Source organism: Parasteatoda tepidariorum, chromosome 6 (genome assembly GCF_982258835.1).
Source record: "Parasteatoda tepidariorum strain Cologne lab strain chromosome 6, Ptep-v5.0, whole genome shotgun sequence".
Classification (NCBI taxonomy): Eukaryota; Metazoa; Arthropoda; class Arachnida; order Araneae; family Theridiidae; genus Parasteatoda; species Parasteatoda tepidariorum.
Genome location: NC_141760.1, coordinates 67894718 through 67920495, shown reverse-complemented (window position 1 = coordinate 67920495; position 25778 = coordinate 67894718). Strand labels below are relative to the sequence as shown.

Here is a 25778-nt window from a genome sequence, read left to right as displayed (position 1 = left end):
ATTCTTAATCTGAGTTAACAGTTCTAGAGTAATTTTTTAATGAAATACTAGAGTTTTTAAAAGGTAAATTTGCTAAGAAGAAAAGTAAAGAGTTGCATATATATATATATTTTAAAATTAACTTTCATTTCTTCATTAACTTTTATTTACCATTTAATTTTTATGATTTTAAAATAAATTGCCATAAGATTCTGGAAACTCCTGGTATGAATAAGTGGAAAAATTTGCCGAATGTGTGAATAACATGTGAGGAACAGATTATTTTGTCTCATCATCCGTTATAAAGTACTTAACGCTGAGAAATTCTTTTAGGCAGCGAAACGAAGGAAAATCACTTGGTGTAAATTCTTAATTGTTCAGTGGGTAGCCGGATTGTTTCCTTCCGAAAGCATTAAATAGAATTTGAATGTCAATGGAAAAAAAGTATCTGGAATTTTCATGTTGTTACAAAACTCATGAGACCCCCTAGCTTATTCTGTGTTGTCGAATCACCGACCATAAGTAAACCATAACACAAGCCGTATTTTTTAACTGGTGGGCTGATAAATTATTTTAAACATTTTGTACCTATACCCTACACTTTATACTGCAATAACACCCATGAAAATTGCGTTGTTTAACGAGGAAGACATACCAGGAAAAGGTACCCATACGCGTTACAGCGCTCAAGCAATATTCAATTAATTTCGAGAAGCTACAGTGATTTGAATCTTAAATTCCAAATAACTCATGTAAAAAACCTTTCAACCAATCATTATATGAGAATTATACTCTTCTTAATTCAAAAAAAATCATGTCGATCAATCAAAATCAGGTGATTCCAATGTTAAGTTCCAAATAACTCTAGTATAAATTCTTTTATACAATCATTATAAAGGAATTATACTCAGTTTAATTAAAGCAATTGCAAAAATAGTATTACTTTACTTAAATTACAAAAATAGTATTACTTTACTTAAATTACAAAAATAATTTCAACTATAACAACGGATCAATTTACAGTACAGATTGCCATTGCGACCTATCTGAAAGCTGAATGCCATCTGGTGACAATATGTGTAGTCCATTTCAAACCACTTACTTTTCTATGCGTTAGGTTGTCTCCATGTTTCAAAGAACAGTAAATGTTTAATTTCATTTCAACTTTTATATTCTGTACTTGTATTTTTCCTTGTGAGTGGTATATGTGCTCTATCTTATGCGTATCAATAAGGAGCTAGTCGAAATCCTAATTTCTAGCCAGAACAGTTACAAAACCATGTTTTACCGAAAGCAGATTATAAATAACTAAAATATTTATAATTTCGAATTAATAAAAAATGGGTAATATTTTTTTGAAAAAAAAAATAACATACACTACTGGCCATTAAAATTGCTACACCAGGAAGACGACACACCACGAAAGTGAAATTTGCTGGATGGATAAAGTATGTTGTGATACGCAAATGATTAGCTTATCAGCGCATTCATGCAAAGCAGGCAACGGTAGTAGCACCTACAATGTGTATAAAGTAAGAGATTTTACAGTAAGTTTCTGATACAGAAATATAATTTGAGGGTTGTTCTTAGGGTAAAAAAGATTTTGTTACGCTTCGTGTAAGAAGGAGAAATCCCTACCAACACGTGTCTGAGTTTGATCGAATTCGAATTGTGGACTAACGAGATTGCGGTTAATCATACCGAAGTATTGCTGCTCGCGTTGATCGAAACCCCATGATTGTTAGCAGAATATGGAATCGATGGGTTCATGAAGGTCTTATGGAACGCCGTGCATTATCTCAGCGGAGCTCATCACTAACAGCCGAGAAGACTTACATATTATCCGCATGGCTTTAAGGGATCGTACAACAGCGTCACGAACCCTGAGTCAACAAATGGGGACATTTGCAAGACAAAAAGTGTCTGTACGAACAGTTCGACGACGTTTGCAGCAGCATTGACTGTCAGTCCCTGGCTTCCCTTGACGCTGCATCACAGGCAGAAGCGCATCCATTAGTGTGATCGACGACAAACCTGGATGCAGGAAAGGCAAGATGTCGTTTTTTTAGACGAATCCATGTTCTGTTTACAGCATTAAGATGGTCTTTTCCGTGTTTGGAAACATCGTGGAGAACGCCCATTGTCAGCTTGCATTCGACTTCGTCATACTGGCCCCTCACCTGAACTAATGGCATGATGCGCCATTGGATACACGTCTCGATCACCTCTTGTTCACATTGGTGGCACTTTGAACAGCAGCCATTACATTTCTAATGTGTTAGGGCTAGTTGTTCTTTCTTATCTTCGAGGCCTCCATAATGCTACGTTTCAGCAAGACAATGCACGACCGCATGTTGCCAGCACTGTCCTGACTTTCCCTGACACAGAACATGTTCGCTTCTTGCCATGACCAGCACGTCTTCCTGATCTGTCCCCAATTGAAAACGTCTGGTCAATGGTTGCCAAATGACTGGCACGCCATAACTCGTCAGTCACTACTGTCAATAAATTGTGGCATAGTGTTGAAGCTGCATGGAATGCTATACCCGTCCATGCTATCCAATCTCAGTTCATCTCGATGCCCTGGAGAATAACTCTTGTTATAGCTTCTAGGGGAGGCTGCTCTGAGTACTGATTTCTCAGGATCTATACATCCAAATATCCTAAACATTTAATCACTTGTTCCTCCAACTATAGTGTATGTGCCGATAAACATCACTCTGTTATTTGCATTCCTTCCTGGTGTAGCAATTTAAATAGCCAGCAGTGTATTATTACACTGAAATAACTGCATTATTGCTTTCTTTATTAAACACCTCTTTCGCTTCAAAAATAAATAAGTTGGAAATAACAGTCGATATGCTTTAAGTTCTCAAAAATAGGTTTCCCTTTTTCAAGTCTCGGCAGACGTGAGTGAGAAGAAACATAAATGATTTGAAATATAAAATACAAAGTTGCCAACAAAAAATTTAAAAATAAAGGTGAGAAATGAAACTAGAAAAACTACAGAAGACGAAACAGAGCAAAAGAAAATTATCAAAAAAACAAACGAAAAAAAGCATTTTCCAAGAGGGGAAAATTAGAGAGAAATACATTTCTACACGCTATAAAGAGGTGGGGATGAACTAACGTTTATAATAAGGGAATCAACATTCGTATGACTAAAACAAGGTTCTATGTCCTCAAGATGAGCTGACGTGATGGGGGGGGGGATACTATTGAAATTGTTGAATTTGAATTTATGTCCAGGATTCCAGCAAGAAACTGGAAATCCAAAAAATTCAGCAATTGATGATCTCTTGTATTTTCGATAACAAACATATCTATAGTGTTCTTTTAGTCTAAATTTTAAAATGAATCTAGTTAGCTTGATGACGCCCGGTGATTGAGTGGTAGTGCTTCCCGCTGTCGTGCCACAGGTCCCTGGTTCGATCCTCGGGCCGGGCAAGGTTCGCTCAGCCTTTCATCCCTTCAGTGGGTCGATAAATGAGTACCAAGCATGCTTGGGAATAAACACTGGGGGTCCCGCGTTCGGTTGACCACCTGATCGGAACATCTGCTCCTGCACCCCAGAGCACAAGGTTAAGAAAACTGAGATGGGCACAGTTTGTCTTGACCCTCTTGGGTTGCTTTTAGTTTAGTTAGCTTAGTTTAGTAGCCACTGAGTTTAGTTTAGTTTAGTTAGCTTGATACAGTCAATATCGCACTGACAAGGAATGTGGTAAATGCCACAGCGACTATCAAAAATAATAGATAAAACTAACTTCTCATTCACGTCTAGCAAATCTTGATAATGGGTGCTTATTTGGGAATGTTTAAAACGTGTCGATTAATATTTTAAAATTCATTTATATTTATATTAAATTAAGTTTCTAATCAAGTAGTATCTTACCGCTCCAGTTTCCTTTCCATTATTACTCGTTTTGAAATAACAGTTATATTCATAATATTTAAAAATATAAGACAAATAAACTTCATAAAAAATAACATTTTAGCTAAACTAAATCTTCGAACATTGCTTTTACTAAGCAAGCCTGAGGCAAGTATACAGAACTCAGCTCGCAGTTAATCATTTAAAGCTGATGGAGATTCTAATTAGGTTTCGGATGTTTCAACAGATAACTCAAGAAACTAGAATGACTTAAATTTTGCCAAAGTTTCCGCTAATTAACTTAATTTTATGTCGTGAAGTGTTTTGAAAAGGAATTAAAAATAAATTAAATTATGCAGCCTATTTGTATGAGTTTCAAGATTTCAATAGATTCGGCAAATTTTCCAGAGTTCTTACATAATTATTAAGTATTAAGAATTTCTGAAATTGCACTGTTTATTGAGATATTTGATTATAAACTATTTTGGTGTAAGCCATAGATTCATCGAAATGCAAAATTAAATATATTTTTTATAATAAATTATTTTTGGATTTTTTATTTTGATTGAAATAATTTTTTTAATTTATTTTTTATGTTTTTATTATTTTTTATTAATACAGATTAAACTAACTGAAATCATAAATCTTTAAAACAACAAATATAATTTTGGATTCATATAGTGTAAACATTGTCTAAAACAACTCATATTGTTATATGATTCAATTTTTTTTAGGCAAATAAAAATATATGTTATACAGGTTTAATAGAATCTACGTGAATAGTTTACGAATACTCTTTCGAAGATTCTGAAGTTTCTTTTCGTAATTTTTGACATCCTTGTTAACATTTGCAGTAACAAACTATTTTCATTTCGAATGAGCTTCTTTACAAAAAAAACACTTAAGAATTTTTGTATTACAAACTTCAAAAGAGTAAACATAAATATTGTTATTTATTCTTGCGTACTGTGGTTTCTTTGCAACGGTGCATATACGCTAACTAACTGAATATAACATAACATAACACATACTTTCTTTACGAAAAATATTTAGATCATAAAATCAACAACAGATATAAGATATTTCTAAGGAAAGGGGAATTATTTAAATTAATACTTTTGATACATTATTTTTACATGAAAGTTAATAAAGAATAATGAATATTATAAATTTTTGTGTACTGCAATGATTAATAGTAAAATCATTTTTGAAGTAATTACTCTATAAAAGATACGTAACGTAATAAAATAGATACGTAAAAAAATATATGAGATATTTTCGAAACCAATATTATCGTTTTGTCTGTCAGTAATTATTTTTTACATATGAGTATTTTTGAACGAAAACATTATTTTATGTTTCAAAAAGAGTCAGATGTAACAGAGTTTCATTTATTATCAGTAACTTATTTACTCTAATGACATATAATATTTAGATAATTAAATAAAATTAAGGGATCATTGTACAATAAATATGTATTATTATTTTGGGTAGTTCGCGGTAGAATAATTTATTTTTATATAAAACTTATTAATTCCGAAAACATTTTTGACTTAATCTTATTATATATTTAAAATTTTTTTTATAAATTACGGACTTTTTATTATTTATTGTGACTTTATGACGAATTACTACTTACTTTTCTGCTTAATTCGAGAGTGTAATAAAATTTCACACTAAAAATCAGCATTAGTAAGACTAATGTTCAATTAAAATTCCACATGTATGCCTGAAATATCTTAAATGGGTATAACGTTCATAAAAATGAATAACATGAGTTCATAAAAAGAATAAAATAGAAATCAAGAAAATAATTAATTTATATTCAAAAAACAAAAATTGTATAAAATTTACATTAAATACAGTTCACTCAATAAAATTTATTCACTGCATAAAATAATATTTTTTTCAATATGAAAATAGCCAGTTTCAATTTATATTCGATATAATTTGAAACTAAAAATAAATATAGCAGTATCTTTTTGATGTCTCAAACAGAAACATTTTTTTAAAAAAAATAATTGTTCTTAAATCACATAATGCTATATTGTTATATATTATAAAGCAATATTATGTATTAGCGCTAAATATTACTTATTAATATAATATATTAATAATTAAAAATAATAGACTTACATTAATACATAGTTTCTACTAGTTAAATCCCTTTTCAGTATCAAGAACGCTAGTTACAATTTTTATTTGATATAGTTTGGAAATGTTAATAGATACAGTAATATAATTTTTAAGTCGAAATACTTTATTCAAACAACTTACTTGTTATGTGGCTGTATTATATTTCAAAAATCTTTAAGTTATCATTTTTCATGAGTGAGAATTCACAGAATTTATTATTGCAACAAAAGCAACTTTACCGTAAACAATGAATTAATTAAATTTGACTGTGTTCTTATAAAGTAGAATATTTTTGAAAAATAAGCTAAATTTTTTTAAAGCTCTGGAGCAGTTTCTAATTTGAAAACAAAGCAGCCACAGACACATAACACGCTCTTTAGATTAGTTTTAAATATTAGAGCATAATAATTTAGGAAAAAAAAAGAAATATTATAAATATTTTATAAATATATTATGAATTTATTACTTCGAAATTTAGAGAAAATATTTTTCTAAAAAGTTGTTATTATTTAATAAGCATTTACAACTTTATAACAATAATATAATGTTGAAACCAAATTCAATCATATACAGCTAAATAATTTGTCAAATACTGTTCCGACGTGGTATTTACCCCTTTAAAAAAGAATGCTTTAATTTTCCATATAAGGGACTGTATTCTGCTTTTCTAAACTAATCAAAATGCAATAATTTTCAAATATTCAAATTATGTCTATCTATCTTGTATATATGTTACGGCGAATGACCGAAATCGGTGGTTTTTGACTTTCACCAGTGAATGTCGACAAACACCAAATACGTCGGTGAAAGATCGAATATTTCATTGCATTCTTGTACATTCGGACCCTCACCGGTGTATGTCAACAATCACATAGTCGCTTTGGTGAATGTCCGAAATATTTGTTATATCCAATTTTATATTAATTTATTAGCGGATATTATTATATTTATTTGATATATTTATATTTATTCTATATTTTAATACTTACTGACGACAGATTAGAAGAAACATCAGTGTTTGGAGTATCGGGCAAATATATATCGGGCAGTGGCACTTAACATTAAAAAATCATCAGTGTAGGGTATACCGGGCAAATGTATACTGGGCAGTGGCACTTCACCTTAAAAACATCAGTGTAGGGTATACCTGGCAAATGTAAATGTATGGCCTGATACTCCAAACACTGATGTTTCTTCTGATCTATCGTCAGTAAGTATTAAAATATCGAATAAATGTAATTATATCCACGAATAAATTCATATCAAATCAAATGTAATAAATATTTCGGACATACACCAAGCGACTACGTTAATGTTGACATTCAACGGTGAATTTCGGCATTCTCCAGATTTCGGTGTTTCACCGTAACATATATATTAATCGAAAAATGCCATTTGGTTTAGAAAGATTTAAAATGAATATCTTGTCTTTATTGTATGCACGTGAAAGAGTAAATTTTACTGAAAATAAATTTATTTTTATTAAAAAAGAAGAAAAATAGAATTGTACTTATGAACCTCATATAGATTATTAAAAAAGTGAAATCAAATGTTAAATGATATGAACCAAAAATTGTTTTATTTTAAAGGTTCAAATAGCTTTCAAATAATTTTGTAGGCATTATTAATATTTTCTTTAGAAAATTACATGGTTTTAAATTGCTTACAAATCTTCAAGGTAATTATTTCCTATATACATAGTCTAACGAAGCAAAAAACATTATTTAAATACTCAAGTATGAATTTAGTTCATAATCCGTCTAATTACATCTGTTTGTCTATCTGAGATATTTACAACATCAATTAATTGGTTATTCTAGTAAATATCATATGGAAATATCTTATTATTAATTTTACGAATATAAATAACCACCTACTTTAACTAATTAAGAGTATCAAGAAAAATATAATGATATTTCTTTTTTCCTTTCTATTAAATTCTTGTTTCAAGGCTTTAGACTTCTTTTAGAAAGGTCAATGTTTTTATTTAACTTTTTAATGAGACGCAGCAAAGCGTAACTAATTTCTTGTTAATTAATACTTACTTAAAAATATTCTTGGAAGTTTATGTATTTTTCAAACATTTTTTTCTCTAAAGATTAAGAGTAATAATTAAAGGCTTTTATTATACTATTCTTATTCTATTTCTGCTTTTAAAAAAGTACAGTGAAAATGAAAATAATACCTCATAAACGTCTGCATTAAGCATTTTGTTTTTCATGGTTTTTTGGGAGTCTTTGAACTGAAAGTGTTTTTATTGCTACTGCATAAATAACTTTTCCACTTATCGTTTCAATTTGCGCTTATTAAAATGTGCCTTATTACTTACAGTAAGGAGAGATAAAATAATTTCGACACAATAAATAATCGCTAATTACGATCAGTTTATATATGAAAACACAGAGATTATTTCATAAAAATTAGATCTCAATATTATTATGATATTCAAAATTTTTACTTTAAAAAAACGTAATAACCGTAAAAAAAGCAATTTTTTATAAATTGTGTTTCAGTTAAACAGTATGTAACTATAAATTATTATATAAATCTATTCATATAAAAATGAGTAGATTTATAATTTTACTGTGTACGACATTTGACCGAATGAAAAGATTTCGAAGAATTACGTTGCAATATCCATTGTTTAAGAGGAAAAATAATTATAAACAGTTTATTAGCGTAAATAGATTTTTTTAATATGTATAAAACTAAAATATACCTTTTTTAAGGATAACTATACCCTTTTTTCTTTTGACTTAGCTTATAATTCTTTTATTGAAGGAAAATTAGGGAATTGATTTTATGTATTTATTTAGCTTTAGAGTTTTGTTCTCCATCACTGTGGGCTGCTGGAAATCTTATTTTTAAACACAGTAAACGAGATACAAAGATAACTAAAATTTTAAAGCTTTTTTTTATGTAATCAAAGCAGTATTTATCTTTAAAAAATTAACGGTTTAAAAAATTGCACAAATTTCTAATTTGTTATTCATCTCGGCACAGTTTTTGATTTCATTTTGTTCTATGTAATGCTGTACAGTACACAGAATAAGAAAAATGTAATACCTGAATTAATGTGTGTACAATGAATGAATTTTTAATTACTATTATGCTTATTTAATTGTTTTATGGATTTATCTGAGTCATTTTTAAATTTCCAATTCGAAAGAGCTGAGTGACTGATTATTTTCAATGTTTTTATATTTTTAGTTTAAATCTGTAAAGTTTATAAAATAGGGTACCAATTTTCTACTTTATAATAAAAGTATTTTTGGTCATTAAGTTAATAAAAAAATATAAAAAAAATTATTAAAAATTATGTTTACATGCAAGTAACTTTTTAAAAACGAGTTAATTTTTTGAGTGCGAAATGTTTATGACTTTCTAAAATAGTTCAAGACATACTGGGAAGGAAACGCGAAACTTATTAACACATCAAAAGTTTCAAACGCACGCTTTCTTGCGGAACTTACGGGACCATATTTCCATACATATGATTACAACCCAATTTTTGATCAAAGCCATTGAAAAAATATTTATTTAGAGAATCTATGTTCTAATTTCTGATTTCGTAACTTAACCCTTAACGGAAAAATGACGCCTTGCAAGCGGTATGGCAGTTTTACTTACTGAATCCAATTTTGTGCTCATATTTGTTAAAATCATTTTATTATTTTTATTTTATTTACTGCTGTCATACTAACAATTGATTTTATTGTTATTTATTACATAATTGTAATTGATATATAGTTAATATGTAATTAATCATTATAATTTAACTGGAAATAATTCCGCACCAATAAGGGTAAAAATGGCACCGCTCTTAATTGCCAATTTTAGCACATGAAACTCTAATTATCATATCATAGGTTATTCACGTGTTTTGATTTTAATTTTTCAAACTGCACATTAATAAAGCGGTTTTTTTCAACGAACTCGATGCATATCTTATTAAATAAAAGAACTGCAAGTGGGATAAGAACATGGGCTATATTACATAATTCAATTTAGAATTGTGTTAGGTCTAATAGTGAAAAACTTTTTCATACATTTATGGCATTTTGTTCAATAAAACACCACAGCATAGTTCAGATATGATTTAAAGAAACACCTACTATAACTTTTTAAAGTTCACTACTTTATTATATTTCAATAGCAAAATCCATTAATGTTCAAGTAGTAGGTTTATTTATTCTATTGGTTAATTTAAGATGATTTTCACTCACTTTGTTAAGAAACAAGTAGAGTATTTGTCAAAAAATGAATTAGCATTTTAAATAAGAAAGCTGATTTAATAAAAGATCCTACGTTTGGTCAAATGCGTGAATTTATAAATAAACTTATTTTAGATTTTAATTCTTGGGAACTTCCGATATAAAAACAATTTGGATTATTTGCAAGGAACCCTGCTAAACATGCATATACCTCTCTAAAGAATTTAGACAAAATAGAATGCTGCGAAATACTACTTCTCATAGAAGCTTTGAAAAATTAAAATAAATATACATTATCATTTCAAAAATATTTTTATTTGAATGATTTTTAATACGGATCATTTTAGACATAATTTAATAGTCAAACTTTCTCAAAAATTTGGCTTCAGAAGTCTCTTTTAGTATTTCGATTCGATAGTTCGACATTACTAAACTAATTCCAAGTAAGTTTTCAATTCCTTATTTCTTCAAAATTTCAACAAATATTACTAAAAATTAAGTTAAAAATGTTAAACTAACTACACTAAGAAAAAAACATGATCATATAACTACTAGAATATGTTAACATTTACCGTAGTTCAGGCTCTATGGGAACATCAGAGAACTCCATAATTTTTACCAAGGCACTTAGGTAAAAATTTTGCAAAATTTATAGTAAAATGTGATTTTATAATAGAAATTAAAAATAGTAGATGTGATAAAATTTGGTAATTTCTTTAGGATACCTTAAAGTATAGCATAAGAACCATTTATTTGTTTAAAATTAATTTTTAGTTTCATATTTTACCCTAAATATGTGGTAAAAAGAACTGTAATTTTGAGAAACTGAATTTCAAGTAAACTAGAAATGTTATTATCATAAAGTACGGTGTGTTTACCAGATTTTTCCTTCCAGTAAAGCTATAATAAGTTAAAAGGATATCTGCAGATATTTTTCATTACTAATTGCAACAATATATCAGGAACAAGAACATTGCAAATTTTATTTTTTAAATCAATGCAACATACTATCTGAAAATGACCCAAAAGAGGAATTGCAACTGAATAGGTTTTATAAGATATTGAAACTTTCATAAAGTTATTGCATTCAACTTTTAATTATTTTCATAATTTGTAAAGTTGTTTTTTTCACTAAATAAGACCTTTTCAAATACTTTGCTCAGAACAATAATTTTTATTTCATAAATTGATAAAGGAAATCAAAAATAAGCAGTTTTACATTAATACAGATCATGACAAAATTTTAACAAAACTCTTCTGCATGCAATTCATCAAGGTTATCATTGAGACATCTCTAAAAGAAGGGAAAAAAAAAACAATTATTTCGCTTATTTTATATTTTTATTTTGGAAATGCTACATATTGCATACAAATGTAAAAAGAATAATTTAAAATGAACTCCCGATTACCTACATTAATCTAATTCTGCAAATTTTTGAATATAAATAATTTTTTAACAAAAAATAATAATTATTGAGTGATTTAAATTCAGTTTCTAAAATATAATTTTACAAAAGAAAATATTTTATTTGATTTCTAATCCCTTGGAATAATATTTAAAATTAATTTTAATTTTTTTTCCTGTTGAAATTACCTCATAAAATACTACCATCAATCCAACAAAGGAACGGGTAATACTTTGCTGTGTAGACTAAAGCCAAACACAACGCGTCTTAATTCGTGCTTTATTCTTGTTGTTCATGGCTTTAGTTTACCCCCATAGCCATTAATTAATTAAAAGTTAATTAGCTGAAGGTAATTAATTATAAAACACTTTGAATTGTAAGAAATATATTAGTTATGCGTGTTATATTATGTAAATAAATGATCCTAAATTCAGGGAATTTTATTGAGATAATTATGCGAGGAAAAAGTGTTTTTTGTTTTGTTTTCTGTTGCATGAGTTATTTATCAGATATTAGATATTTTCGTAACCTTAATTTATTGTTAATTATAATAATTTTATAGCATTTGGATGATGGTAAAGAATCAAGCCTAATTAAGTTAGAGTACATGGACACTTTGCGCAACCATCGAATATGAAAATATAATAAGGATTATGATAGCAGATATGAAATTTTTTATCATAGCTGATCAAAAATTATCAAATAAAAAAATTTATAAAATTGAAGGTAAAAAAAAAACTGATTTAAATAGTACACTGTAAAAATTTCCCGGATCAAAAAACATTATGGTATTTCCTGCCTCAAATGTCATTTTTATGGATAAAAATGGGTATTCAGGATGAGGCACCTATAAAGCAGGTACTTTATACCTTTATTTAATCCGGGATTTTTTACAGCATATGGCAGTATTTATGTTTTGCCATTTTTGAAAAAATACACCTTGCCGTGTAACAATTTCGTTTCTTTATAGATTTTAAAAGGAAGCCATGCTTTGAAAATGACCCACGCATAAATTTTTTCAACCAAATTTGCTTCATTTTCAATTTCCAGACACACAATCACTAGCTTAGCCTTACTCCCACTAAACTCATTATGTAAATAATAATTATTAACATTAAATATTAACATTAACGTTTTGAATTACTAATATAAGTTCCAGACAGCTGCATCAATGTTTAGATTTAATTTTGTGATTGACAAGTTTGACATTGTTTGTAGTGTATGAGACGAACCTACACAATGTTATATAAAAATGGTTAGGTTTTGATACAAAACAATTATAATTATTATGATTAGGTAGAAAAATAATGCTGGTTGTTTCGACAAACCTTTTAAAAGATGTATTCCATATAGACGTAAGATGAATACCTAATTACATACACTATCCTACAATAATGGAAGAGGCTTTTAGTTTTTGTAATTTTTTTGAGTACTTGGAAGACAATTTTGTAATTTCATATAAGTTTGGTAAATGCGATTTTTCATACTTTATAATAAAGTTTAAAGATTTTAGAGGTTTTAGGTAACAACAATAAATTACAAAAGAAAACAAATATTTTTGAACACTTTTAGATAGAAAAATCAAGCAATAAGCTTACAACTTGAACTAAATACTTTGGTTGTTATTTGCAATTACTGCATAACATTTCGCTAATCTAGCTTAAATATTTATGCTGGTATAAACAATTTTATTTAAAAAACTAGCTTTTTCCCTGTAAATTTAAAAATATTCAGTGAAGTTAAGCAAAATTTTTGAAGCAATTTAAAATAAATTACATAATTATTGTCCAAAAATTTGAAAAAAAAATGAAAAATGCATAAAATATGAGCATTTAAGGGAATTATTTTGTACTGCGCTGAAAAAAATTATAATTATTTCTTCATAATTGTATAGTGAATCATATTTTGCAAGTAATGGAAAATTTTTGATTTAAACATCTTAAAAACGTAAAAAGTTTCAAGCAATTTTCTGAGTTGTTTTTGTATCTCTTAAAAGAAGGTTCGAAACGATACGGGTTTTCTACATACATAATTTTGCTCTTGCTATCCAGTTATTTACTATAGGGTAGTGTAATTTCTAATAATACATAATACAATTTGAGAAAATCCCTGATTCTTTAGAGCTTTCTTAAAAAGGACAAAAACTACTTCGATAATTGCTTGAAGCGTTTTACATTTTTAAGATATTCGAATCAGATTTTTTTCCCATTAGTTGCCAAATACGATTCACTAAAAAATTAAGAAAAAATCATCTTAAATTTTTCCGAGCATTCACTACACAAAAGAACTTCTTTAAATACTCATAACTTGTGCATTATTTTTAAAAAAAAAATCGAACTTTTAAAACAATAATTTTGTAATTAAATAAAAACTGCGGCAAGAAGTTTGCTTAATTTTACTGACTATTTTTAAAGTTGTAGCAAAAAATTAGTTTTTTTTATATAAAAATATTCATATCGGCATAAATATTTAAATAAGGATTAGAAAAATTGTATGCAGTCTCTGCAATTTACTACCAAAGTAATCGATAATCAATACGAGTTACAAGCTCATTGCATGATTTTCTTGCGTTGTGCTTTCAAAAATACTTGTTTTTTTTGTAATTTATTCTCGGTCTCTCAAACTTCTGAAAGCTTTAAACTTTATTGAAAAGTAGAAAAACTTGCATGAACTAAATACTTTTAAGTTTACAAAATAGTATTTTTTGAGAAATATAAAAAAATATCAAAAACTTAAAGAGTTTTTTCTATTATTGTAGGATAGGGTAAGGTGCACATTATTTCAAACAAAAACTGAGAATCCCTCGTAATGCAATAAAAAATAATGAAACTTACCATCACTTTTTCATATCGAGCACAATCATCGACAGTGGAGGGGTTAGCGCAAAATTCCTAAAAAAAAATAAATATCTATATATTGAATAAAGCATATATATAAAAACAAGATTTTGTAAGTGAAATATTGTAAAGAAGCTGTCATAAATACATTAAAGAATATCAAGTGTTGCATTGATAATTTATTGCAAATTAGAGAAGAGAAATAAATTAAAGAAAGTAAAATATATTATATCTAACAATGTGAAAAAAGTAAAACATATTATAGGATGAATAATTTAATATTATTTCTTCATCAACAAGCTATATTTAACAGATAATTTTAGTTATAAAATAGCACATTTTGTAATTTAAGAATGCGCACGTTTAAAAAATCTTATCAGACTTACTTTCAATACGATGTAGATCACTTCTGAATGCAAATCGTAACTTATAAAAAACGTCGGATTTAATTATCTGAAAATTTTTCGAAATAGTCTTTGAACTTTTAAAAGAATGCTTGGTATAAAAGAGAAATTTCCACAAAATTTTATTTGCATCATAAAACAATTCTAGTAACAAATGACAATATCCTAAAGAAAACATCCACATTATTATCAAAAAAATTAAATTTAATGTGGTTTTTGATAACTTTTCAAATAATATCCTCAACTGTCCTATCTCTTATGTTAAATATTTTTGTATACTGTTTAAAGGGGAACATACAAACATATGGATCTTTTTTTTAAATGACTTTTCTCATATTAATTTAAATTGCCCTTAACATTTCTCATTGTAGTTACAGATTTTAATAGCTGTTACTAAAGCTTTTTAAAACCATCCTTCACGGTTCTAAAACAAATTAAAAATATTTATAAGTACATTTAGAATGTGACGTTAGGCATAGTCAAACTATTACTTAAGAAGTTGCAAGTGTTTTTCTAAACTATATGAATACATACATTCATTTTATGGATCTACGCAATTTAATATTAATTTTTATGTGATGTTGATAACAATGATCAGTAGTAAGTTGTAACTTGACAAATATATTTTGATATTGGTTTGATACTCTAATATACTAAGAAATCAAGTAAAAAAATTTTTTCTTACGGAGTACTTATCTATACCTATTCGGCCAAGTTCAACAGCAATACGATTCTGAAATATAAAAAAAAAAGTAGTATAACTTACATGATGTTAAATCTGTAATTACCGAAAATATCGAAATACGTAAGATTGAACAAGAAGAATATAATATATAAGAGCTAACATGCATTTAACAACACATATTAGAACTACACATATTAGATATTAGATACAGATATTAGATAACAGATATACATTGTAAGCAAACGTACACATATCTCCGATTTCCGCCATTTTTTCTTCTTCAATTTATCTCTTTTGCATATTTGTGATTTTTATTATGTTTTTCATCGTGAGTTTTATTTTGATTTGTGATATTTATATATTTATATAATCGAATACTTGAATTCTTTTTTTTATTCTCTGCCATTGATCTGAAGATGGGAACAATTTATCCGAGAATTGCAAAAAAAAAATTTCTTCTAATTTTAATGTATTTCTGATTGTGAACAATATAGTAGCTAATTCGATTAGTGCAAGAACCAAATACAAATGTAAAATCAGCAATTTACTACATCCTCTATGCAAAAAATCGAGTGAAAGGGGAAACCATGTAAACTTACTACATTTTTTATATTTCATTTGTAAGTCTAAACTAAACTTGTTCTTCCGACCCAGTTTTCAATTCTTCTATCTGTTACAATGCAATAGGATTTTCTTTGAGAAACTTTTTTGATTATCTGATAAGTGTATATTGCTACCTTTTTACACAATTTTGTTTATAAATGTTATGTACTAAGTGTTTCCAAAACTGCCAAAGATTTGCAAATTTAGTTAGTAAAAAATGAAGGAGGATAAAATTTAAACGAAATTTTTAAATTTAATTTTAAAATTATATACCAAGTGTTATAGTTCTAATACTTGTAATAAGGATTTATTGTTGAAGTAGTTAGTGTCAAAATAAAAATAAAAATTACAAATCACGTTATCACTTTGCTTATGATGTTCCATGTTGCACCATCACATGTGGTCCACATGTTGTACCAGCAGTAAGGAAAAGGTTAAAAGACTATATTGCTCTGTTGCGGGGGAAAAACACTGCACGATTGTTGATTGTATCCAACAATCAATACTCCATCATTGCTCCCTAGCGGATAGTCGGGACTTAAAAAATTCCTATCTTAATCATCATAATCATCATAAAAATCCCAATCTTAATCATCATAATCATCATAAAAATCACAATCTTAATCATCATAATCATCATAAAAATCCTAATCTTAATCATCATAATTATCATAAAATCTCAATCTTCATCATCATAAAAAATCCCAATCTTAAGAGATTGAGAATTATAAATAATAAAATAATACAAATTGCAAATAAATAATGAATATCACCATGCCTCGCTATGCTTATAATTATTGTGAAGTAACCAACCGATTTTCTCACTCTTAATGTCTTTCTGTTTGGTGCTTTCAAAGCAATCATGTAAGATATATGAACTTGTTACGGCTATTAGAGATTACGTCTATCATAGATTAGCTTGCTCTGCTGCTGGAAAAAAAAGACTGACCGACTGTGGATCGTGCCAGACAATCAATACTCCATCTGTGTTGTCTAACGGATACTGGGGTAAATTTCTAATATAAGTTCTAACATATTATTGTGAAGAAACCAACCAATTTTCTCACACTCAATTTTTTTCTGTTTGGTGCTTTCAAAGCAATCATGTAAGATAAATAAACTTGTTACGTCTATTAGAGATTACGTCTATCATAGATTAGCTTGTTCTGTTGCTGGGAAAAAAACACTGACTGATTGAGGATCGTGCCAGGCAATCAATACTCCATCTGTGTTGGCTAACGGATACTGGGGTAAATTTCTAATATAAGTTCTAACATATTAAATTGCATTTATTTGGAACGCTGCATGAGAACTAAATAAATTGCATTTATTTATTTCATAATGCCAATAAATGTTTTAATATCCTTCTTGCGTTATTCTGAATCTTCTAACTATGTTACAAAATTCCCCGCTTGTTTTCAGTTATGGAGTTTTTGATAATTTCTAATTCTTATGATATACATCACCTTACTTAGAAATATATCACACAATTTTTAAATTTCTGTACATATGCTTCAATGTTTTGTTAATATTTTCTTTTCTTACCTGGAGATCTTTTTCCTGCTTACAAAATTTTACGCCAAACTCATCTAAATCTGAAGGATATTCAAATACTCCAGTTTCTGAGGCTTTTTTGGTAATTTCAATTCTCTCCTGTAAAGAAATGTAACGATATATGTTCAAAAAAATTTTACTTAAATTTGAATTGTGTGGTTCCTCGCATATTTTACAAAATCAGTTCCCTGACTTGGAGTTTTTGCAACTTGCTCCATGATTTTCTGACGATACATTTCAAAAACAAACAGAAAAAGTTTAATCTATTCTATATTTGAGAATAGATGTTCCTTTGTTGTCAAAATCAAATGATTTCGAGTTGAATTAAAACATTTTGAAAACAAACTTTTCATTCTAATGAAAAGTATTTCTCAACACTATACTGACAGTATTTTTTATTGTAACTCTTTCAGTAAAGTAAACATTTTAATTAAATATACATTTGGAAATTGAAAATTTGATATGCTCGTTGCAAAATAATCAAATCAAAATCAGTAAGAATGGTTCAAAATTTCAAAAAAAAATCATGGATTGTGAGATTTTAACTTCCATTTTTATTTAGCTGGTTTTTCTGTTGGTTAAATAAAGAATAATGATGCCACGTAAAAGCTATGAACTGTGTAGTTCATTGAACTGTGTAGCATTCATGATGCATTTCTAAATGAAAAGTATTTATTTTTGCGCTAATAAAAGACAAAGAGTGTACTTAAAAGAAATTACCTATAAGACGCTAAAGCTAATTACAATGATGTATAAACAGGGGTTATTGACTAATAAAGTGATAGAAAAAGTGTCATTAATCCTCTCCTTTAATATATACTTTTAAATTTTTGTAAAAAAATAAGCAACTAAAATGTATAGTGCATAAAACTATATAAGTGATCAAGATGATTAACTTTTCCTCTAATGATATTAAATCTAAACCTAAATATGCTAATAAATTAGTGCAGGTGATGTTTTAAGTTGAGAAATCAAACACAAAGACGTACTTAATATGCTTTACAGCATAAAGATTTTCAACAGATTTGGATTCGCGGTCCTCGAAATATGATTCGTAGCCTCAATATAAAAAAATATGGTCCCATTAGTTTGGGCAGAAAAGTAGTCGAAAGTTTGAATACCTTACTGTTATTTTCCCCTCTTGCTTAATTCACAATTTAATAGCGATTTTTTTTTATAAATTGTATTTAAAAACGATTAAAAAAATTACTTTATCCATAGAGAATTCTTTACAAAATTATTTTTATTTTTTCATATATTTATTTAATAATAATCGAAAAACATTTGTACTGTAAGTTATTTATTTTTACATCCTTTAAAGATGGTAATTTTAAATGACAAAATACAAAACATCAACGAAATTATTAGAATAGTATTCGAAAACTCAAATTTTAAATAAATGACTTGTTCTTAAAATTAGACAACTAAAAACTATTTGACCAATTTTACACAAATTTTCAATTTTATCCTTTAAACCATATGTACTGTGAAATGTAGTAGCCTTACAAGTCTTTAGTTTCTAATTATTCTTAAATTAATAAAAAAAATTATTATTAAAGAAAATTGTTCAAGTAAAATTATCATTGGATAAGTAATTTAGAAATAGAGAGATTAATTTTTTTGATTCCATTACAAAGTTTTCCAAACATTAAATTTAGGTTAACATTCCAATTATTAACCGACTGACTCCAATCATTAACCATTATTATCCAACTAAATTTAAATTATAACATTCCAAAAGGAGGGGTCCAAACTTTCCATTGCTTTCTTAAACAAATTATTGGAACTATATTTCCAATAATTTGATTGTGACTTCCCCCATATTTTGCGAATAAGGATTCCAAATCTGTGGAACAAAGCTTTTGTTCACGCAAAAGAAATACATTTTTGTGCCTGGCTACATTACTCAAAATACCGTCAGCACTAACTGGTTAGCTTATTTAATTTTCGGTAAAAGAACAGTTAAGATAAAAACCTAAGGCGTGAAAAATCGATGATTAGATAAAAGCCTATTCATTATGTTTACTTTTTTACCACTTCTAATTCAGAATTTCAAATTAATGTTTTTGTTAAAAAATTAAATTTCTCCACATTGAAAAATCGTAAGTGATGCCAATGCAGCTGTTTTTTTAGGTTTTTAGTTTTACGTTACAGTTTCTTTTATTAAAAAATAGTTAGAAACTCTTAGAAACGGAAAATTGTGAAGATGTGGGAAAAAATGTTTTGGCAATTCGAGAAAATAAATAATTAATTTATTAAATAATTAATCTGGGAATAATTGAAAGATCGAGTTACGACCATCTACTGGTCTTAAGATTTCAGTATGCGATCGACTTTATTTTTGATCTTGAGGTCGTTGGAATATCTAAAATACCCAGTTTCCATCTTTTTCAGATGTCTCGAAAATAATGAAATGATCGAGTTTCGAATTTTTTAATTGAAACATGAAGAAATATACCACGGAAATAATTAAAATGTGGAAAATTCAGGTTTTGCTTGTGAATTTGTTATGTAGCTCTCCCACGAGACATTTTACTAAACAATTTCAGTACTTTTTGCAGACGTTTCCTCCTTTTTATTTTCTTTTAGATAATGACAACTTACCCATTGCAGTAAAAAAATCATTTATCTCTCGAGATCATTATTTGCATAACGCATGCTTGATTGATATCAAATTTAATATAAAAGAAGAGAGAGAGCAGTAGATAGAGTATTACAGAAAGAGAGGCAGAGGCAGAGAGAAAGAGGCACAAAGACACAGACACAGAGAGAGAGACAACAAAAATTTTAACATTTATTAAATGCAAGAAGACATTTTAAAAAGTATAAATGCCATCCTATGTCTAAAATCTCTCAAATTTTTAAATCTTTATGCTATTTATTTATTATTGTTATTATTGCATTGCATATGTAATATTCATTGAATTTTGTTTTTTACTTTTTTAACCAATGTTAATTTTTAGATACAATTACACTATGGTATTAAGCTTACTTCTCATCCTTGATATTACTTGGCAAAATATTGTCAAACAATTGTATTTTGAATATTATTTGAGTATATCAGGTGCTAACAGGGATTTTTCCATGGATTTATTTAATTTTTAATTGAAATAAATAAATGAAAAAAAAAGTTTCTTACTTTTTCAGGCACTGATGCATAACAACTGCGTATTTTTGCATAAATTGCGTCATCTAAAAAATAAATTTAGCATTTTAAAACAATTTTTAAATTACTCTTCCACTTAGTTATTTAAATAATGACAGCATAAGTCCAAGATTAGCCTACTATTTTTGGAACATCTGCGTCTTGACCATAAAAATTGGTGTCAAATTACTGTAAAGTGGCTGTACGCTGCAAGACGAAACCACTTTAAGCCCGAGCTGGTAAGAAACTGCAGAGTGAGTGTTTAATTTCGAAAAATGCATGATTAAGAAGATGGAGGGAAAGGAAATTGAACAATCGTAAAGCGCCTCATGCATCATCCAACCATTGCCTAGCATATAGCCCCATATTTCTGGGTTCTCTCATTTGGTGGCCATTGCCTCGTAATTTTGACGTCCTTTTTCTCTTCGTAAATTTATTTAGAAGACGTGGACAGCACCAGAGCTGGTGCGTACCCCTATCTTAGACATTCAGATACAGCATAATAGTACACCTTGTGGTATATACAAGTCGGTTTCTTTGCCGACTGCCAGAATTGAACTCACAGGCCCCAACTCCTAACAATGATGACAATCCTCTCAATAAATTAAAAAGTAAAACAGCTTCAATTATTTTGCTTTTAATTCTTGATTTAAGTTTTAAAAAATTAAATGAATATTAAGAATACATGGTTTCAGTAAATTTATAAGCTCTCTTAAAAATTGAATTTATAAAATAATAACAATACCGTTTTCTAGAACTTACCTTAAAAACATTTATTTACTAGCTACCATACTCAAACAGATTTAACACTCTCTCGAAATTTCCTCTTCACTACTTGTTTATACATGCTAGGACGTTTTGTTAGCATGGCATTTCAATAATTAAAAAGAAAATAAAGCATAAAAACTATTAGTATAGATGTTTTGCCTCTTAAGCAGTTAATCTTAATACAAAGAGAACCCTCTAGATTGGTGAAATATTTATGAAAAATAACCAAAGATTTAATTCACTTTCCCAACCAGGTATGACAGAACCTAAATTTAAACAAGAATTGAAAATAAATAATTATATAGGGTTACTAGATGCTCTTAAAATCCAATTGAAGAAGAAAATAATAAAAATCTAAATATTATATTTCGATCAAAAGATAAGATATTAATGGAGTGTGAGAGTGGGGTAAATTGTAACAGGGTGCAATTGTAACAGAGCAAAAATTTCGAGTATCGGTTTCTAGATTTAGTTCCTAGGTGGTGCACAAGGTGCATTTAATAAATCTACATGTACACGCCTGCTGGCAACCATTTTTATGTACTTTTGAAAGAGTTACATCACAAAAGATAATCCCACGCTACGTAAGTACTTTTTTTGGTATTAGAATATTATATTGTAACAAAGTAATTTTGTTTAAACAAATAAAAATTATTAACCGAATATGTAAGTGGACACCTTAATTAACATTTCAAAAAAAAATTTGTTTTGTTAATTAACTGGCATGTTTTTAACAAATGAAGGTGAAATGACTTCTTGGGGACGATCGTAACAATAAGTAAAGGGACGACTGTAGCAGCTGGAAATAAATAATCTTATGTTTACAAACAATTAAAAATATATCACAACTATGATAATATGTATAATTAACTATGTTTTAGTTGAATTTATGAGCTGTTACAATTGAACCTGTAAGTGAGGACAATTGTAACAAGTACACGACTGTCAAAAATTGTTAATAACTAATAAAATAACATTTAAAATAAGGTTTTTATTTTTTTTCTTGTAAAGGATAGTCTACTTTACTCGTCTGTCAATCAATACTAATAATATATTGGATTTTCTGTTAGTTAAAAATAGTTAAGTAAAAAATGTCACAATTGACCCCACTCTCCCTTATATATAGGATTCAATTCAAACTACATAAAGTTATTTTTATTGCAACATTCTGAATTTGACCTCAAAATATACTTCCAATTTTTTGAGCAAAATTATTTGATATTTTCCAAATGAAATATATTTAAGATTTTATTTCAAGCAATAATTTTAAATCGAACTTCGTAAATACAAAATTCAATCAATCTAGTTCAAAAGAAAAACGAAAGCACACATTATATACGTGTATGTAATTTTTTAAATTGAAAATTAGTGAAATTTCAAGTATGCGTTATGTTGCGCATGTTTTTTTTTCTTTTTTTTTTGAAAAGTCCGCATTGAATCCTATACCTCAAAGTATGAATTACGCTTCTCAAATTTAAACAGAAAAATTACCCAGATTTTGATTCTGAGTATAGCAGAAATATATAGATAAAAATACCTGCTTTGCACACTCCCCATTTCCAGCAAGGCATATAATAGTCTTTTGCAAATTCTAGCATCATTCCGTATTCAAAACAAGCTATAATGATGAGTAGTAATTTAATTGAAATCATTGCGGAAGCAATTAAGTCGTCAATCACAATGTCAATGTCAATGTGAACTGCGTTATGAATGACAGCCTTATTAAATAGCAAACGTAATTTGGTATTGCGTACAAATCATAAACAAAAACAAATATTTATAGTTGCTTTGATCTATCCTGTTTAAAAAATAATTTTTTACTCAAATATTATAAATAAATGCTTCGAGTTTTCCTAGCACGGAAACAACAACCTTTAGAATTAAGACTTGAAAAAGAAAACTGAGCTTTTATGATAACTTTCCTTTTGATTTGCACAGCTTACTTTAATAGTAATATAATCCAATGTGAACAAATAATTTAAAAGACAATATATAATATAAAACGCGAAATATTTTCCGTCTCAATGCATCAACACAATGGATGTCGTGGATAAAATGCATTTTCCGTATTTCTTATACTTTTCATATTTATAGTTTAAGCTTTTTTTACTAATTCAGTTCTTTTTTTTCTCCGTAACTTACCCATTTAAAATCATATAACAAAAGATAGTTTAGTATAACAGTTTTCTGTATGCATAAGCTGAACGTGCGTAAATTTACCGTCAATAAATTCTGGTTATCTTTATATAACTTATAAATGGATGGCGCAATGTGTGACATAATATTTTCATAGCAAACAAAACTTTTATGCATATTTTAAGGAACTGAATTGGAATACGTAACTTATTTTGGGACAACTTCAGTGGTTCTCAAGTTATTCTTAGGTGAGGTTCATATTATTATTATTATATAAGTGACATTACAACAGGATGAGTGGTAAGAATAATATATAGAAAGTTTCGCTTTTGTTAATAATCGCCGTTGTATGTTAGCGTCATTAACATATTTTTTTAGAATATCTTCTCTCATCTAGATTGTATTTCGTGCTATTTAACGTTACTTTATTTGGTGAAGATGGCTTTAAAGAAGCCTTATAATTATTATTATTTTATTTCTCTTTTTTGTTTTGTTTTTGAACTTTACCATTCCATTTGCTTGGTACATTTTAAATTATTCAAATGAAATTCTAACCACAAACGCAAACAAAAAAATTTCATCATTCGAATAAGTCTTGATCAGGTAATTCCATTTTGATAATAAAAAAAACAAACTTTCACTGAAGAAAATTTGAAAATTGCGTGCTCTTGACTGTGAATTTCAACTCGTCCAGCTTCTCGATAACTGATTTCGCCAAGCAGATACCTCTTTCCTCACTTCTCTTCGCCACGGTGTTAGCAATGTGAATAGTGTTTCAAACAGTATTCACGTTGCAACGCTCTTATTCATGAAGCTCAATGCTATCGACGATCTGTTTCAGAAAGCACTCATTTTAGAAAGCTCTTTCAAATTATGTTGTTATTGTGAAGCCATACAATAATATTCTTACAGAAATTGGAAGGGAAAAAAAAGACAATCAATGCGACAGTTCTCTTAACTGATGACCAACATCAAACATTCCATACTTTGAAAACCATAATCCCAACCGCTCTTATTCTTGCTTATTTCAAACCGAGACTACCAAACCTTTGTAGAAACTGGCACATCTTACACAATAATAGATGCACGTCTGTTGGGTCATCGAAAAGGGTGGGCAAGGCGGTTGATGGCACGGAGTTCCAAGTAAGAGGGGTGCCGAATGAGACCCAGATTTAATGTGCAATAATAAATTATATATATTTTTCTCCTTTTTAAAACTATTATTGGTTTGAAAATATATTTATAGGTTTTTTAATCATATATTCTTATGTTAACTTTCTTTTTTAGAGGTTCTAATGCAGAAGTTTGACTAAAGAGGGTAAGGAAAAAGTGCCACAGAGAAGTCCTTTTTTTACCAATAAAGTTTTGCCTTTTTCAAGCATTTCCGAGTTAATACATTCAACAAACAATGGGTGAGGAGGAATTGCTTTAAAATTAGTGAATAAGCATAGTAAGAACGAGTAAGTATATTAACAGCAGTGCATTTAACAATGGGCGATTGAATGAGCTTATAAATACATAAAAGTTTTTATAAAGCGTTAAATTGTGTTACGACAGTCAGCAACAATATTTTTTCATTTTTTAGAATAATGTTTAATAAAATTGCGACATATTGAATACCAATATATTTAAAATATCATTTAAATGTGCACAGAAATATTCATAAGGAAAAATTATAAAATTATACAGCAGCTCTTCCCACAAGAAATCAAACTCTCCAACTCTATTACAATATTATTATGTGGGAATCAGATTTGATTATATAAATCTGTAGGAAAAAAAATTTCATTGAAACATCTATTCACAGTAAAAAATGGAAGCTCAAATTTCACGAAACTATCTTCTTTTTTGACGAAACCGTTTCCTGGTATATGATACGAACAAAATAACTATAACCACTTCTTCGGTGAAGCGAATTTCATTAAAATTAGAGAGATATTTTGTTATTCTATTTTTTTTCTAGAAAAAAATATCCTCGTAGAACCTAATATACTTAACTTTTCTAATAATCACTTTATGGTGGGAACAATATAGATGAAG

At 28.2% G+C, this 25778-nt stretch overlaps 1 protein-coding gene across 1 annotated transcript; it reads right to left on the bottom strand.

Moving 5' to 3' along the window:
• Positions 1-11337: 11337 nt before the first annotated feature.
• LOC107452867 (uncharacterized) lies at positions 11338-23928 on the bottom strand. The gene is made up of 6 exons (XM_016069487.4): positions 23140-23928; positions 20829-20881; positions 17681-17788; positions 15533-15580; positions 14441-14497; positions 11338-11494 (listed from the first exon to the last, which is right to left on the bottom strand). Exons 1-6 carry the CDS (start codon positions 23252-23254, stop codon positions 11444-11446), a joined length of 432 nt encoding a protein of 143 aa, XP_015924973.1. The 5' UTR covers positions 23255-23928; the 3' UTR covers positions 11338-11443.
• Between the last annotated feature and the right edge of the window lie 1850 nt (positions 23929-25778).